The sequence below is a fragment of the Mytilus edulis genome, chromosome 3 (genome assembly GCF_963676685.1).
Source record: "Mytilus edulis chromosome 3, xbMytEdul2.2, whole genome shotgun sequence".
Taxonomy (NCBI): domain Eukaryota; kingdom Metazoa; phylum Mollusca; class Bivalvia; order Mytilida; family Mytilidae; genus Mytilus; species Mytilus edulis.
This window is the reverse complement of record NC_092346.1, coordinates 29,560,750-29,579,998: the sequence shown is the minus strand read 5'-3', so window position 1 is coordinate 29,579,998 and position 19,249 is coordinate 29,560,750. Positions and strand designations below refer to the sequence as shown.

At 33.0% G+C, this 19,249-nt stretch overlaps 1 protein-coding gene across 1 annotated transcript; it reads right to left on the bottom strand.

Annotated features, from left to right (window-relative positions):
- Window positions 1–1,128: 1,128 nt before the first annotated feature.
- LOC139516196 (blastula protease 10-like) lies at window positions 1,129–18,838 on the bottom strand. The gene is made up of 10 exons (XM_071306123.1): window positions 18,697–18,838; window positions 16,369–16,603; window positions 13,029–13,182; window positions 10,962–11,034; window positions 10,090–10,299; window positions 5,303–5,423; window positions 4,439–4,558; window positions 3,376–3,473; window positions 1,876–1,994; window positions 1,129–1,328 (listed from the first exon to the last, which is right to left on the bottom strand). Exons 1-10 carry the CDS (start codon window positions 18,754–18,756, stop codon window positions 1,208–1,210), a joined length of 1,311 nt encoding a protein of 436 aa, XP_071162224.1. The 5' UTR covers window positions 18,757–18,838; the 3' UTR covers window positions 1,129–1,207.
- Between the last annotated feature and the right edge of the window lie 411 nt (window positions 18,839–19,249).

Genomic DNA, 19,249 nt, shown 5'->3' with positions numbered 1-19,249 from the left:
ATTTCATAAAACATCCTTGAAAAGTCATGGAAAAGTCCTTGAAAAATGGAACAAAAAAGGTGTATGAACCCTGTAAAAATGAAAAGTTCCCCATTGGAAAGCTGAAATCATCTCATTTGTGGTATTTTTTTCGTTTCCGCCGACCTTCATTGTAATGTTCTAGATACAAGTCCAGATAATAGACATGTTTAACTGTACGTTTAGTAACCTATGTCAATTGCGATGGGATAGATATAGTCATTAAACTTGATTTAGTAGTGAGAGGACATCATCTATATAGCGGGACGTGAAATTCAAGAATAATGCTAGAGCCTAGCATCTTGTCATTACATAAACTAGGAAATGTATTTCGAGGAGCCTACCAATCTCCACTGCGACAACACTTTAAATTATTCGAAAACCTAAGGAAATTTTACTCCAGGAAATATAACCATATCAGTATTCGGAAAAACCTTTCTGAAAAATTTGGTTCCACAACGCTCTTCAAAATATATGATAATAAGGTTCTTCATAAAGGTGTCATATTCTTTCTTCATAAAACAAAATTTGCAGGCTTTATTTTCGCTATTTTCAGATCCTAGCTACAATAAGATGATATTTACACATTGCGATAGTTTTTATTGTGATTTTATCTTAATTGCAAAGTCATTAAAAACAATTGAAACTGTAAGTTGTTGTTTGATAATGATACCATAGTTGCCTGCATTAGTTTTATTAAGGGAAGTTAGTTAATATTATATAAATCAACCTTGCACGGAATTCGAACCGTTGCCCGGTTTTATTGCATTGATATCAGGATCTTTTTTGCTGTTCCCAAATCGACGTCTAATTTTTCGGCTTCTCTTATCGGCGTCGTTTAATGGACTTCCCACAATGCAATCATATAATAACGTAAATTAAAACTTGGATGACGAAAGACAGGAGCAAGAACAGATTGAAGAACAAAACTGTTTAAACGTTTTTATATTATCTATGTTAAAACGGTTGTTAAAAAATTGAAAACAACACATTTAATAATTTCATGCGTCATAAGCGCTTTTCTGGAGTTGTCTTCATTGTTAACTTAGTTTTAGTAATAAAAATATGAATAATGAGATAGGGATTCAATAATGTTGACAAAACAGAAAACTGAGTCAATAATATATTTATTTGAGATATAAAATGTGTGTGTAAAATGATCTCAAAAGTCAAATGTTAATGACGGATACTAATGAATAGTATATTGAGCCTGAAATCCACGATTATCATAAAGGTGATCTGAATTAAAGTTCACAAGTAATGTGCTCCCATTATATCTGATTTCTTTAGGAGCGATGCTGCCGCAAAATCTGAAATTCCATAGTTAAATAGATTAATTATAACAATCTATATAGTAATAGTTGAAATATATCTGGTAACAAATAAGGAATGTCATGGCATTCGTTGTCCTACATCCTAATAAACAAACGTAATTTGATACACACTCCCTCAATTCAGGTGTTGCCAATACGGAAAATTGAATTATTATTAGCGTTGCACGTTTGGTTTAAATACAAATTATAGAAAAAAAGAAAATTGAAAAAAACCCCATAATTTTTGGGTGTAATGCTAACCTCACACCTGATTCAAATCTAAAATATTTCGAATTCAAATTTAATTGATAGATACAACGTAACCTATACCTAACTATTTTTTTAATGGTTTACAAGTCAACTTTCTTTATGATATTTAAGCCTCATTTTCAAGATGTCCTTTCAACAAAGTCAAATTAGAAATAGAACTTGCAAAACAAAACAAAAAACCATGAGTTTAAAAAAAAATTATAAACAGCGGTTACATTTTGTAATTATCAAAAAGATAAACAAATTTACATATTTGTATAAGAAATAGTCATACCTTGGTCCTTCTAAAGTCAGTCCGTATGTTTTTACTTCGAGGAAGTCATTATAACAGTTAGCATCGTCTCCAATTTCAAATGATGTAAAATTCAAGCTTATAGAAGATCCTGCAGTGCCCTGAAGATTATTAATATCTGCCGTCATATATCATATTCACATTATATCAGAAAATAGGAGTAAGTTGAGCATAATCTTGAAAATAAGACTTTTAAATTTGGAGCGTCCGTAGCGCTATTCTAGACTGGATTGACATTAATCAGACATGCTCTAACATAAATCAAATTTGGATTCTATGAAAAAATACTAAAAAGTAGTTTTTGAATCGATTGCGTTTTATGATAAAATAAAAACAGGAATAACAACCAACAGCTAAATCCACATGAAATTATCTTTGCCCACCGGAGTTCTATACCTCAGTTTCTGAATCTCTAAATACATCAACGGTAAATTTAACAAATGTATAATATACATCACGACAGTGCCTTATAACGCATCGACAAGGCTTATAAATTGGTATGCCCAGAACGCATTTTGTTTCGTACGAATCATCAGAAGCATTAGAATCAAACCAGTAAGATGGTCAACTCGAATACAAAGTTGATGAATATTAAAAGATGTGCCTGTGAATAAGGTACTGTGGATTCAATATCATTTGTTAAATACCTTTTTTATGGGTTTCGTGGGTACAGGTGAACCACGAATTCAAATGTTCAACGACTAACATATTTTCAATGGTTTTGTAAACTGAGATTTGCAAAACCACGAAATCAAATATCTACGAATATGCAAGTTTTCAGAATTCCACGAACATTGATACTCACGAAAACAAGTGATTGCACAGTAGATGAAATCTGCCTGTGGGTAGACACAACGAAAAACTAAACCTTCCTGAGATTATTTATTCACATATTGTATCAGTGATTTGCTTATCAGGTACAATCAATTGTATTTGCTATTTAGATATATTTATATGATTTTGATTTTTTTCCCTGGTGATATGAGGGGTCCCATATTATGATACCTGGGCTACATAGGTATTCATAAATCAGGAAATGATTAAATACAAGTATTGGTTATTGAAATAAAAAATAATTGTGGAAAAGTTTCAAATAAGAGGTACTGGGAGGGTTGAAATCGCACAGAACCAGTTAACCCCACCGCAATGTTGTTCCTGTCATAGGTCAGGAACCGCTGACCTTGTTTAGTCTTTGGTGTTTTATAAATTTGGGTTCATTTCAAAGTATATATTTCTATGTTTAGTGTGGCTTCAATTTTTGCTGAAAAGTATACATTCTTGTAAATGGATTTTCTAGCTGCGTTGAAGACCCATTGGCAGCATTGGACAATTTTCTGCTCTTTGACCAGGCTGTACTCTCTTTGACACATTCTCCGTCTCCATTCCCGAATCTGTATTAATGATATGTCATGTCAACACAAAGTTTTGAGCACTGTGCTTGTAAAAAAACACATCTACCATCGAATTTTTTTTTAAAGATACCTGTATCAGCCATGTGCATCTAGTTGAATTTTGGTATTTTTGTGAATAACCAGGAGATGAAAATGTTCCTGATGATCTCTTCAGAACGCCTCCACATCCTAGAAGAAAAAATCGGAACTGTTATTCATTGTTTAGACTTTCACATCCCTATGGCTCTTCCTCTTCCGTTATAAAAGAGGGACGAAAGATAACCGTCTCTTAAAATTTAGCTGAACTTTATCAGACAAAACTTTTAATTATTGCATAAAGATTTCGTTTAATGTTTTAATAATTTGATTTTGGATGTAACGCGTCTTTTGATTGGCTGACGTTGTTTTGTTTATCAATCCATAGACAAAATTTAGTCATTTGACCGTGACGTCATCAACGTTTTTTTTATGGTTTTCTCCGGTTTAAAAAGGATTTGGAATTAAATTATAAGAAATTACTGTTATATTTGTTCTGTCTATTCGAAATAACATAAAAAATGTGGGGCATACTTTAAAATAACCCGCTACGCAGGTTATTGAGTATGCACCACATTTTTGATGTTATTTCTTTATAGACAGAAAAAATATTACAGTCATTCCTTAACTAAATTTTTTAAAGATATATATATATGGTAAAGAAGTATGTCCAGAAAGGTTAAAAGGCCTCATAACACACCTTATAGATCCTTTAAATAATTTTACTTTTACAGGTTTTCAATTTTCGATCTTTACCTACCTTGATGTAGTTTTAATAGATTTAAACACTACTAAGTAAATATGTGTTCAGGGGCGGATGCAGGAATTTTCGAAAGGGGGGGTGCTAACCCATGCTAATCCAGGGCAAAGGGGGGGGGGGGGGTGCAAAACATATGTCCCGATACAAATGCATCGATCGGCAAAAATAAAGGGGGGGTGCGCACCCCCGGAACCCCCCCCCCCCCTGGATCCGCCACTGGTGTTGCTATTATTTATGTACAGTTATTTTCCTCCATAATGCAGATATTTTAGCATAGCACAAGGCCATGATGTTCTAAGATGGTTTGTTATTACTTTTTACCCTTAATCCGTTGGAAAAGTTTTTATATATCAAATACCCGAAAAACTCTGTACAACTTTTTGACACTTTCTTCCAGTTAAATCTAAAGGACAGGTACAAGAACAGTTTGGACCAATGTAACCCTCGTTTTTACACTTTGGACCTCGTGGACAGTTTCCTGAAACAAAACAGCATCATAATCAGTTTAGTAATGTTTATATACACACAATGACAATTGTTACTAATGCGATCTATTCACGCTCAAATCCGATTGCCTCTCATAACCAATACATGAAATATGATTATTAACTTCGATAAAAATGATAAATTAAGATAAGTTAATTCAACATACAGATGTTAATAAATCGAAATTGGATTAATTTCAATTGCTAACTGATATCTTCTTATTCAAGAGGGTCAGTTTGATTTTGATAGAGAAGGATGGGGAAAAAAGAACAGGGAAAATGTCCTTCTCAAGATGCTCATTCAATGGAACAATTCTTGAACTTGTTGTTAAGAAGTAATGAAATACACTTTCTTCTACACTTTTCAATTTTATTCTTTCTTTGTTATTAAGTAAAATAGTTAAAAATAACAAATTCCGAGGGAATTCTTTTATATATTAACGGAAAGTTCGTAATCAAATGGCAAAATCGAAGCCCAAACACATTCAAACGAATGGATAACAACTGTCATATTCCTGACTTGTCACAGGCATTTTATTTTGTAGAAAATGATGGATTAAACCTGGTTATAAAGCTAGCTAAACCACTCGCTTTTATGACAGTCGCAAAAAAAAAATCCATTATTATGAAATCAACGCACTGGTGACTATGAATGTTATTATGAATCGAGCAGAGAAAAGTTGCTTCCTTAGGTCTGAAATTGTTTTTTAAACATTGAACAAGAAACTAATACTTACTATTACAGGTATATAAATCATTAACTTTTTTTATATCCAGGAAGCTCAAATGTGTCCTTTGGCCCATTACTGCCATCAGTCTTTTATCCTTTGGTTGAATTGTCATGTTGTAATTGTAAAACTAAAAAAAAAACATAAAAAAGACGAATAAACTCATCATAGAAACAAAAAATAAACTTTTTTTACGACAGATGCGCTTCTCATCTACAAATCACTCAATATTGTCGCTCGAATTAAAAACGTAAAATAAATACGAAATCGAAGATCATGGAAGAATCATAGTTCTGAAAGTTTTCAAAAACACCTAAAGACCCAGTGTCACTAGACCACGATCGCACCACTCTCACTGTGACTCAGATCGCAGTATGAGCGGCAAGAAAATGTAAATTTTTATTCCAATCACGCTTCTACAACGATCCAGCTACGATTATACCACGTTCTCATCGCCTATTCTGCGATCTCACTAAGATGGTCACGATCCCTCTGCGCTCATCACGTCCTCACTACGACCATACAACGATTTATCCGATTGCATCACGATCTTATCACGCTTCTATTGCGATTATAGCACGCTCTTATCATGACCATACTACGATCATAACACGTTCATACCGCGATCTAACTACGCTCCCAGCAATAACGTCAATATCGTGTTCCATATAAATACTGTATTATTCCTTCTATTTTTGATTGATACGTGGAGTTTCTCGGAAACAACGCAGTCATGCTACCAAAAACTACGTAAGGGTAAGGGTGGAGGTAGGGGCAGAGGGAGATCTGATAGTAACGAATCTTGATCAAGAAAATATATGTCGGACCGACTAATCCAACCTGAATCACAACTTATTGCTGGTCCATCAAGATAAAAAAAAACAATGCTTTAGTGAACGAAACGAGGGATGACACAGATGAGTCAAGAATGATTGCGCCTTTGGTGATAAAGGACAAGAGTTCCGAATTACATACATACAAACAAAAGCTGGAGAGCTTTTATAAATTTTATATGACAATGACAACGAGCATGATGATGGTAGTATGAACGTAAGAACAGCGTGATGAAGACGTCATGGGCGTAGTAAAATCGTACGATGATCTTGAATAGCGTGATATAAGCGTGGTATAAACGTTGTATAGTCGTCGTGGAAGCGTGTTTGGGTCGCGATAAGAACGTGATGGTCGTAGTGAAGTCGCTGTGAGATCGTAGCACAGTATCCCCGACTAGAATTGCGCTTCCGCTACGCTGTCGGTACGATGGTTTAGCGACATTTGCGATCTTACCACGACCTTACTGCGCTCTCACTACGCTTCTACTACGACATGATTTCGCCACGACTGCACCACGATTGTTTTGAACATGTTTAAAGTTGGCCACGCTCATCACGATCATGAAGACCTCACCATGACCATACTACGACCTTACTGTGATCTGCACAATGCGATCGTCAATTTTTTTTCACAGATCGTAGTGTGATTGTGGCCCAGTGGGACTGCGGTATATTTTTTACTGTCAAAATTATAAGTCATTTAGAATGAAATTCAAAACAGTGTAGCTGTTGCCATTGATTGACACATTAAAATCATCCATTGACTGGGACAATTTAGGTGAACGTTTGTATGTAACGACCAATGCTCACTATGTACTTTTTAAAGACACTTAAACTATGGGGTCACCAAAGGTTCTCAACACCTAAATAAAGTAATTCGAAAAATCAATCAGATATAACACGATATTTTGATTTATATCAATTATATAAATCAAAACACAAAGGTTATTCCTGATTAATTTTTCGAATTATTTTATAATTAAAGGCGTTAAGAAACCTTTGGTGACCCCACAGTTTAAATGTCTATCGTAGGTACGTCGTGAACAGTGGTCGTTACAGACAAACGTTCACGTAAATTGTCCCAGTCAATGGATGAATTTAATGTGTCAATCAATGGCCACAGCTACACTGTTTTGAATTTCATTCTACTCTAAGTACATAACACTACAAGTTATAATACCTCAGTATGTTTTTTTTCTATATAAAAAACAATGAAATAGTTGTGCTATTTCATTCCACAGATTTTTTTGCCAGTCAATAGTTTTAAAGACTATTACCCACAGGCACTTGTCTCAGAAATTTGTTTTCCTATATACCTTAATATAACACTTGTCTCAGAAATTTGTTTTCCTATATACCTTAATATAACACAAGGTACTTAACTAAATTTTTTAAAAATGACCCCCAGTCCCGAATTCCCGTTATTTTTCTATTTCTCGGTTGTCAAGCCTACTTAAACTTAATATGCCGTAAATCTAAATTGATTTATCTACACAATGGTATATGACACGACTATCATTGTTGTCGGGATCATTACGGTAGCAGGTCTCAGAAGTCGGTCAACGGGATTTTTTTTGCATTCGTCTCAAACTTTGGCAACACCCAGCCCGCAGTGATTGAATTATTATAAAAATTATTAAAATAAAAACTGTCAGCTTACCTCTGACTATAAATTATTATCTTTATTGTAAATTCTTTACAGATTATGTGAAACAAACCCAAATAAGTGTTTTTTTAGGTCTGTCGAATGTGTCAGGAGTTTCTAATTTTAGAACTCAGATTTTCCCATTTTATTGACATCATTCAGACTCTCTCTGGACTTTACATAAGATATTGAGATAACTCCAAAAGGTTTGAAAAGCGAGAAATTTTGAAGTATCATGAAAAGATGTATTTACCTAATAATGCTATTTGTTCATGATATGTATATTTCTAATAACATTTTGATATCATTTTGAGTAGGGAAAACAAAACAAAAACATATGTCAATCCTTATTTGAATGGTAAATTGACATTTTTAAAATCCTAAACTTGCAGAACCCCTTGTATTTTCGAAAATATTCATCAATAGTCAATTTTTGTAATAGTTCGTCATTTGAAAAATGACCATCTGCTATACCGGAACAGGAATGGACAGTAATCCCACCTATATTCAATGAAGCCACTCCCGTTGTTCCTGTGACTGCGACCGTTTTCCCCCCTTTTTTAGTTCTTGTTCTATAGTACAGACCAAATTGCTCTTCCCCGTTCCACTTTGCCCCAGAAGCAAAAGGTTATGATCATTTTTTACCTGATTCAATGCTATAAGCTGTTTGACATTCATTTTGTTATGAAACACACGTGTACACAACGACACTAATGTAGAGTTATAAATTGACCAAAATTTCCCACATTTATTTTTAGCCAGACGATCGACCAATGAGAAACCAGTATAAAATTACATGCGGACTGGGTGTTGCCAAAGTTTGAGACGAATGCAAAAAAAATCCCGTTGACCGACTTCCGAGACCTGCTACTAATGATCCCGACAACAATGATAGTCGTGTCATATACCATTGTGTAGATAAATCAATTTAGATTTACGGCATATTAAGTTTAAGTAGATTTGACAACCGAGAAATCAAAAAATAACGGGAATTCGGGACTGGGGGTCATTTTTCAAAAAATTTAGTTAAGTACCTTGTGTTATATTAAGGTATATAGGGGGGAAAAAATCTGAGACAAGTGCCTGTGCTATTACCCCAGTTAATAGTTTTTTAAATATATCATATTTATCATTAATTATTCTGCCTGTATTTTTGCGCTTTGCAACGTCAAACTGATATCGTAAAGGGTTTAACGTGTAGTACAGTTTATGTACAGTACGTCAGCTAGTCTAGTAAAATAGATAATATTCACGGGAATTTTTACACAAGTATTCCTGATCTTCATTACAGTTACTTTAATGAAATATTAAAAATACAACACGACTATAAAAAAAAACCACTTGAAGTTCATCTTGTTTTTTCAGATGATGTATTTAGACTTTTTAGAAAGTTGTTTTTTTTCGGTATAAAAAACACATAATGAATGGCGATGAGGATAATATCAAGTGTTTTGTCCATTTGATACTTACTATAACCATCATAATAAGTGAATATGTGTATATTATCAGATTTCAGTACGTATTTTGTTTTCTAAATAAATGTACACTTTTTTCAAAATTTTCTGAAAAAGCCTATTCACTAGTAAAAAATAGTTTCAAAACTTATCTCCAAGTTATTGCATATTCACTGGAAGCACACATGTTTCCGTCAAGGACTATAAACCGCTTACTAGATTCGAAAACAAGCACTTGAAGCAAACACATTCCCTTCAAACGACTTTTAACTGGTTGTTGGTTTCAAAACACTATTCACTCGATCAAACATTTTCCCCTACTTTCTGATAACACATTTGTTTACTGGATATTCCGACAAAAGCAAGTGTAATGTCCCAAAAATACCAGCTATGTCCTCGTACCCAGGAAATACAAAATTAAATCTAAGACTTATGTTTAAGTATTGTACTAAACGACACGAGAGCGCACTTATATGCAATTGATATTTTAAAAAAGCTTCGCAATTATTTTCTGATTTTCTTCAAAACCATTGAACGAAAATACATTTTTAAATTTCTATTTTATTTTGATTATCATGACAAAATAAACGACATATGACCCAGCTCATCTCCATTTGATAATTCATTTTATGTTATAAAGCACATAATATGGTTTTCTGGACGTTGCGTTTTGCCTTGAATACGCTTATGTTTAAAAGATGAACATGATGATAAGATATAAATATGACTAGTTTCACTTGTTGTTTTGAAATAAGCAACAACAAAAAAAAGCAATAGATTTTAACACAAAGGTGTACTCGGTTTTGTTTCTTTTAAAACGCATATTGATTTATTTTTTACATATATATTAACAGAATAGTTTACCATGACGTGTCCACCAAGATGCATAATAGATCCAATATCATACGGTTTATTTAGTTGTTCTGTATGATTTTCATTTGCTTTAATAAAGAATTTCCAGGCGTCTTGCTTAAGAGCTTCAAACGTCACAGTGATGTACTTATCTCTGTCTGGTCGGTTATGTTGGTGGAATATACCTATTACGTGACCAAGTAGATGGGCCAACTTTCCAGGCTGTTAAATATAACGTTATACATGTACATTCATAAGCAAACAGATTTTTCTCTCATACATGAAAAGCACGTAGTAGCTCAATAACAGTATTTTTTTTGTATATATATATATAAACAAAGAGATGTGGTATTAGTCACAAAAAAGTCATATTAATCAATTAAAGCTGATTACCATAAGAATTGACACCTTTTTAAAGAAAGTTGTCAGATCTATCCTTCATTAAAGACTCTCTTACAGTATTACGTAAAAAGTAAGGAGACAACACGATTGGAGCCTCTATCCCCAGGTATAAACCCACCCGCCAATCCTAGCTATTTAAGCAAATATTATTAGTCAATGGTTGACCTGTAACTGTCTAAATACTTGCACTAACTTGTATTTCTATGACAATGATCACATTGTTTAGCTGTTATATATTAAACTGTCATTTATTTGAAGAATGTACAAACTTAAGGTAAATACACTGCAATTTTATTTAAATAAGTTAACTTTCTTTGTCGAGAGAGACAAGCATGTCGTTTTTAATGAGACTTATCTTTTATTTAATTATTCGCTCTCAATAGTAAACAACTTCCACAAAAAAAAAATTAAAAACAAATCAAGAAAAAAAACCGAAAGCAAAACTCAAAACTAGGACGAAAACAATAAAATAGTTTAAATACGTTTTCTGCACAGTTTCCAGCAACTTCAAGATCTCCAAATGCATATTCGAACCTACCAGCAACCGTCTGACACCTGGTTATATAATAAAAACAAAAGAAATTAACTTCTTGAAATTGAAAATTATTTTCCAGATAGAAATAATAGCTTGAATTATAATCTTATGATCAAGGTGGAATAATAAAAGAACAACAACACTGTCATATACTCGCTTTGGGGAATTTATAAGCACAATAAGTGGGGTAAAAAACAATAAAAGTATTGCTGTACATAGCATTAAATCACCATTTGACGTTCATGACAGTTCATCTTTGTTCACAAAATATTGTCAATTACATCTTTTGACTTGAATTGACAAATTATTTGTCAATCAATTAAGGACACAAGAAGCTCCTCGTATTATCTTACTGCATTAGGCAGTATGTAATCAGGAGTACACTCTAGTAATACATGTTCTGCATTGGTCAGTGAAGCAATGTATGAAACCTATGTATATATCATAATATAATAAATGCATGTTTCGATATTTTATTTAAATTTTCCTTTTAAAAGTAATTGAAGTAATTAATTACATTTGCCAAGTAATTGGAAAGTAATTAATTACATTGTCAAAAAAAGTCAAATGTAATGTGTAATTAAATTGAAGATTTTGTAATTGTAATTGAATGTAATTAATTACTCTCAAAAGTAATAGATCCTATGTCGGTAATTAATTTTATCAGTTTATTAGATAATGATCGAATTGTTTATTTTCAAATGCAGTAAAGGACAATGCTTTATGGTTCAATCCCTATATTAAAACAAAATGTTAACGACATTAATATATTTATTCATTAAATATGCTTATTACATAGTTACTTCAAGAAACCAAGGTTTTATTTTCTTGATGTATCCTGTAAGATTCCATTGACCTACTTAGGTAAGTAGTCAGCTGTTGATACATATGTATGAATTCATTTTTTGAAATACAATTCCTTAATTATTTATTTAGGTTTCCTTCATGACAAAAACTGCTTTTGATCATTGTAAATTGATGCTTCAACGCGATGTATGACGGTCATTTTTGATTTTAAAACAGTTATAGTATCAATATCTTAAATCGGTGCTTTTGCTTATGTTTGTTTCAATAGTGACAACCTGATCTGAAACTAATGTTGTTTTTGGCGCAGCTCTTGCTACTATAATTCTAACATATTTAAGACACAATGGTTAAAAACAGATATAAAATGTACGGATGAATCTTACACTTCGGAAGTGATTTTAAGAATGCAGATTTATACTTGGTATAGTGATTTTGATTTAAAAAAAGAGATTTCATAAAAATGACTCATATCTTCACCAATAATTTCTTTTTTTGTGTGCCATATATCCTTTAATGTATAAAGTCTAGTTGTTGGCATGACACGGGTTATGTTCTTCTCATATATTTTATGATGGAATTTAATACTAAACCCCTAACGGGAGGGATTGCGCTTGATCTTCATAATCTTTCAATCTGTATAATTGAGGTCTGAAGCTGTCATGTCAGTAACTGCTAGTAGTCCATTGTTAATGTATGTATAACTAATATTGTCATTTTGTTTATAATTAGTTTTTTTTTTGTTATATATTCTGACATCGGACTCGGACTTCTCTTAAAATGCGTTTTATCAATGCGTATTGTTGTTTTTTTTCTACATTGGCAAGAGGTAAAGGGGGAGGGTTGAGATATAAAAAAAACCATGTTTAACCCCGCCGCATTTTTGTGCCTGTCCCAAGTCAGGAGCCTTTGGCCTTTGTTAGTCTTGTTTGATTTTAAATTTATGTTTCTTATGTATAACTCGGAGTTTAGTATGGCGACCATTATCACTAGTAACATATTTGTTTAGGGGCCAACTGAAACACTTCTCCGGGTCCGGGAGTTTTTCGCTGCATTTAAGACCCATTGGTGGACTTCAGATGTTGTCTACTCTATGGTCGGGTTGTTGTCTCATTGACACATTCCCTATTTACATTCTCAATTTTAAATTCCCTTTAAAGTCAATCTAGAAAAATTGGCTTCCACTAAATTTATTATTAATTCTACATACATGTGTCCAAAAACAATGTTGACACCACTTCCGTACGAACCGATTCTAGGAGTTGTTGGTGTCTGCCGAATAAAAATCACGCATGTTTTGTCTTGCCACATCTTCATTGCCTTTTCCATACTTCTTTTTGAAAGATTACCAAGTTTGCTATTAGCTGTTCAAAGGAAATAAAGTTTTAATTAATTGCTGAATAAATGTACACTTTAATCAGCTGTTGAATGAGTTCTACTAACTGCTACAATTTCCTATCTGCTTTATTTAAATCTTAGATAATATAAAAACGCCCAAAAAATGCGTTGTCTGTCTTTGTTCAACTTATGAATTTTTACTGGTATATTAATGTGGTACCTAACACTACAGGGAGATAACTCTGTAAAATCAGCTAAACGTTTTAATTACGTTGTGTTGTAAATGGAATATTGAGCTTCTCAATGATCAAAATAAGTGTTTGTCAAACTGCTATATAACCAGTGTAATTTTTCTGATAAAACGGTTGGTTCAAATTTTTTGAAATTTTTGTATTTTTGTCAAAGGGTCAAAGTAAATACCTTGTCAAAATTTTATGAAAATTAAACGAGCCAAATTAATTTTAGTTAAAGTGTTGGGTACCACCTTAAAGTCCTTGTGGTTTATTCTTACTTATCCAGATAGAGCACTCGTATCTATGATGAGTTTATTTTCTTGTACTTTACACGGGGATTTTCAAAAAGTTCGTGCACATTTTCTATTAGAGGAAGTGGTTACATTTTTTTTAGCTCACCAGGCCCAAAGGGCCAAGTAAGCTTTTCTCATCACTTGGCGTCCGTCGTCCGTCGTCGTTAACTTTTACAATAATCTTCTCCTCTGAAGACTACTAGGCCAAATCAAACCAAACTTGACCACAATCATCATTGGGGTAAATAGTTAAAAAAAATGTGTGGGGTGACCCGGTCAACCAACCAAGATGGCCGCCATGATTAAAAATAAAACATAGGGGTAAAATGTAGATTTGGCTGATAACTTTTAAATCAAAGCATTTAGAGCAAATCTAACTGGGTTAAATTGTTAATCAAGTCAAGATATATCCGCCCTGAAATTTTCAGACAATTCAGACAACTGGTTATTGTATTGCTTTCCCTGAATTGGTAGTTTTAAAGGAATTTTTACCGTTTTTGGTTATATTCAGGAATATTTTTATAGATAGAGATGAACTGTAAACAGCAATAATGTTCAGCAAAGTAAGATCTACAAATAGTACAACATGAGCAAAATTGTCAGTTGACCCCTCAAGGAGTTATTGCCCTTTATAGTAAATTTTTAACAATTTTCATAAATTTTGTAAATTCCTTAAAATTTTTACAAAATATTTTCGTCTGTTACTAAAGGGACAAGTTCATTATAGATAGAGATAATTGTAAGTAGCAAGAACGTTCAGTAAAGTAAGAACTTCAAACACATCACCAACACCAAAACACAATTTTGTCATGAATTCATCTGTGTCCTTAATATGCACAAAGACCAAGGTGAGCGACACAAGCTCTTTATAGTCTCTAGTTTTTTTTACTTCTTAGTCATGCCATTTCCAGTTGGACTTTGACTCATGTTCTGAAAACACATGGGAGGCATTGCTCTAAGTAGTTTAAATACCACACCTACAGAAAGCTATTAAAACTAAAAAAAAAATACTTGATTTTTAAATGTATTCGCTATTTTTAATAGTTATCCCATAAGGACGCGGTATGTCAGTGTAAGATCATCCCGATGGCCGGAGGCCAGAGGGTGATCTTACACTGACACACCAAGTCCGAATGGGATAACTATTTTACATCCCAGCTGTTTTAGATTAGACGAAAAACCATTTACAATTCATAAAATCTAGTTTAGAACGCCACACAACCATTATAATATACTTTATATATTACTATATGATGTATACCCTTTATGACCCCCTAACACGATGAGTAGATATCAAACAATGTTAACTCGCCCCACTGGCCAATCGGCCCACACTATATCGCCACTTCATGAAAAAATCGCCCCACTCTTGAAACCGACTCGCCCAACTTTGAAAAAGTGTAAAATCAAATTGAACAATCAGTCTGACAACTCATTTATTTAACGAAAAGGGTTTAAACCCCACTGAGTAAAGGTCTGCCAACTCGTTCCAGTTATAAAAATATCTTGCTTCCTTTAAGTATGTTAAATTTCTGATAGTTCGTATCTAGTCGTCCTGGTGAAGTGGTATGTGTCGTGGCTTGATATGCTAAAGGTCTTGAGTTCGAATCCCAGCATATACGATGGATTTTTTCTACGTGAATTTTGATAGATAGTCTTCTCCGTATAATTAATTATAAGTTTTATACTGGATTTGACATTCCCGCCAAAATGTTACAGAACAAAGGAAAGCATGCATAACAAAGAAACTTAAACTAGGGTGATCTAGTAGGGGTGATCCGGCTCAGATCACCCCTGTTAGAACAAAGGAGCTGGGATGTAAATATAATGATCATGTGTTTCTGGAGCTGTTGAAAAATATTTGGATATCGAAAAGTAAGAAAGGGGTGATGAGTGCAGCAATGAGGACTGTAGACTACAATTAATAACAAATCAATTGTAACTGTACATGATTAGTGGTCTCGTCGTTCTGAATGTCTGATACAAAGAATTGTTGCATTTGATGGGTTTGGTACACGTGTACTGTGACAGCTTCCATTAAAAATTCAAATACATCCGTAAGTAACTACATATATCTTTATTCATCGCTATTCACTATTAGTGCATTTGGATAAGTACCTACGAAACACATATAAGTTCTAGTTCTTCACAATGACGATCACGAAGACGCTTGATTAACTTAATAGTGCAAGGATACAGGCGATCCCTAAATTACATCATAAAGACGCACATTATTAAAAAAACAGATCCGGTGAAGGACATAACTCGAAAGGTGTCTGTTACATAAGGTATTCATGAATAACATAACAAATATTTTTAAAACGTTTAACAGTCTTTCAAGGATGCCATTTAGCTGCAACTCCGGCAGTCATTTGAACTCTTGAATATTCAAAAAAGGTGTATGCTTCACAACGCTCCTATATGGACCAGAAAAGAAAGAAAAAAAGGTTATTTTGTCAAAGAAAATCGATGTAAATAAATGGTAAGATAATTGATTTAATAATTAGATTGCCAAAAATCGAAATTAGATTTGCAAAGTAGGTAATTGTATAACGACATGTAGAAAATGGTACTATAGTTAACAAAAAGTCAAACAACATTCAAATATATCACATGTAACAGCTTTTGATAAAATACTTGCTTGTTTGACCGATGCGTAATAATAGATCTTTAAATGTGTACTTACGCCAATTATCGTCATATTTATATACAATAATACCATTTGGCCAAATTTTGGTAGCTTGTACTGTCTGTCTTCGTTTCCTGTTTCCGCTCAGAATTTCTTTATCTAATTTGTTACCTTTTTCTGACGCCAAAATAATATCTGATTCAAATGCAGTGCTGTCTTCTGGTGGACGTTTTAAATTGAGTTCCTTTCTATGTTGTCTTGCATTTTTGGAATCACCAGGCAAAAAAGACGTCTGTAAAAATTCGATCAATATCAGCACTAAACTTAAGTTTAGAACAAAACACGAAGAAAGCAGGTATTCAAATAATTACAATTTCACGGAACATAATTTAGAAAACAGGATCAAATAAAGGCAACAGTAGTATACCGCTGTTCAAACTCATAAATCCATGGACAAAAAACAAAATCGGGGTATCAAACTGAAACTGAGGGAAACGCATTAAATATAAGAGGAGAACAACGACACAACACTACAATGTAACACACACAGAAACGGACCAAGCATCAGAAAAATCCCACGAGAATAACAAATATAACATCAAAACCAAATACATGAATTTGGGATAGACAAGTACCGTGACACGTCTTATCGCAATGTGAATTTACACTAAAATATAAGAGAAAACAAACGACGCAACGTTAAAATGTAACACATACAGAAATGAACTATAATATAACAATGGCCATATTCCTGACTTGGTACAGGACATTTTAAAAGGAAAAAATGGTGGGTTGAACCTGGTTTTGTGGCATGCCAAACCTCCCTCTTTTATAGCCATGTGAAATATAACATTAAAATGACAACTCAACACCACAGGACTACAATATAAATAAATTGGAGAACACAATTGACAAAGAAATACACGAACAACAGCCAACAAAATGCAACAAGTTCAAAATTTTAATACGCCAGAAGTGCATTTTGTCCACACAAGATCTACTAGTGACGTAACGCCGAGATACAAAAGTTTGAAAGCCGAAACAAGCACAAAGTCGACCAGCATGGAGGACCAAACGATCAAAAAAGTTGTGCCAAAAACGGCCAGGGTTTTCTGTTAGTTACCAGAACATCCCTATTATTTAGAAGAATTTATACTTTTGCAAACATTAAATTTATAAAATTATTATACAAAAGATGTACATGATAAAACTGAGTATTAACTAATTACAGGAAACAAATGAAATACATTACATAACCAGACATTTGCAACACGAAATGTAGACACATCCGAATAAGTTTAAACTTCAACGCCGAGTGACGTCATATTTGAAATTGTAAAAAATGACAAAAAAATGACGTCATTTGAATTTGTAAAACAGATCATCAAAAAATGAAAAATGACGTCACATTAGAATGACTAAGATAGAATTAGGATTGATTTAAGATTATATTTGAACTAAATACTGATATTACATTTAATAACAATGCACATTTTAATACTTATTAATAGCAAACTAAGGTTGCAATTAACTTTATTATAAAGCTATGTCCGGTTAGTTTTGAATCTAACTTCAAACGTAAAATATCGTACTGATGGTTTCTATGTTTCTAACTTCAAACGTAAAATATCGTACTGATGGTTTCTATATTTCTAACTCATCATTGCAAATTATTTGCTTTCTCCAAATGACGGAACACATGAACTTAAGTGCATGTCTTTGTAAGAATCTTGCAATTCAAAATAGAAATTCAAAACATGGCCTAAAAAACCCTCAGACCTACCCATCGTTTTTACCCTTATACTGAGTTAGAAATGATTAAACACATCAAACGAATGGACAACAACTGTCATATTCCTGATTTAGTGCAGGCATTTAGAAAATGGTGGATTGAACCTAATCTTATAGCGCTTAACCTCTCACTTGTATGACAGTCGCATCGAATTCCATTATATTTACAACGATGTGTGAACAAAACAGACAGAATAGGCAAAATTGCCAAAATAGGGGTACAACAGTCATCACCGTGTCACAATCTCAAACAGAACAAAAGCAGACAAATGTTTAAGAAAGAAGCACAAAACAGCATTTATCAAATTTGACAACCACGTTCGTTGCTTACTTATTTTTTTATTTCAATCAACCCATAAAAGAAACGAATGTTATATTACTGCATCATTTTACATTTGAACAGAATATAATGTCAACTTGAAGGGTTTTTTGATAGTCATGTTTTCATCACTGTGTGTTTCAGACAGATTGACACTAGACATTTAAATGAGTTACAGAGCAATAACATAGGCAACATAAAGCACCACTGAAAAATAAAGAAAATTGTATATTTTATCATTATAAATATTTGTTGTCTAATGGTAATGTACTCACATGTGATGTCGACAATGATAAACATAAAAGAAAGTCTAGAATCAACAAAAGCTTTCTCATGTTAAGGGCTTTGGAGTGTATAATGTCCAACTCTTTCCCGCACTTATTTATATATCATGTAGAAATATACCCCTTTCCTTGTTCAAAATAAAAATAAAAAAAAATTAAATAAAAGTTTGTTACTAGGATGACAAATCAAATGTAATATTACATAATCTCAAGTTTTACGATGACGAATTTGTTAGTTATGCTCTTTAAAATGCAGAAAATATTCCCATGAGGGTGAAATAAGAAAATTAATTAGCCTTGGGTCACGATGAAAAGCAAATACGAGATTGTTACGGGGATTCCTTTCTTCAAATAAACTATTTAGAATCTTCACTCAAGGAAATTTCAATGTCAACCCTGTAAACAAATAATATTAATTATCAACTAAATCTTTCGATATAGGAATATCTTCTATTTTACAAACTATTAGTTTAGAAATGTGTTCTGACGAAAATGCATAAATATAAATTTCTCTTTTCACTATTCGAATAAGTGAGAAGTTTTT

What these genes read in the sequence shown, in the direction of transcription:
- LOC139516196 (XM_071306123.1), bottom strand. Translation starts at nt 18,756, where the DNA reads ATGAGAAAGCTTTTGTTGATTCTAGACTTTCTTTTATGTTTATCATTG. An exon ending in TATCATTGTCGACATCACAT is followed by an intron (nt 16,604 to 18,696) that starts GTGAGTACATTA and finishes GAATTTTTACAG; the next exon opens with ACGTCTTTTTTGCCTGGTGA. An exon ending in CTGACTTTAGAAGGACCAAG is followed by an intron (nt 1,329 to 1,875) that starts GTATGACTATTT and finishes ATGGAATTTCAG; the next exon opens with ATTTTGCGGCAGCATCGCTC.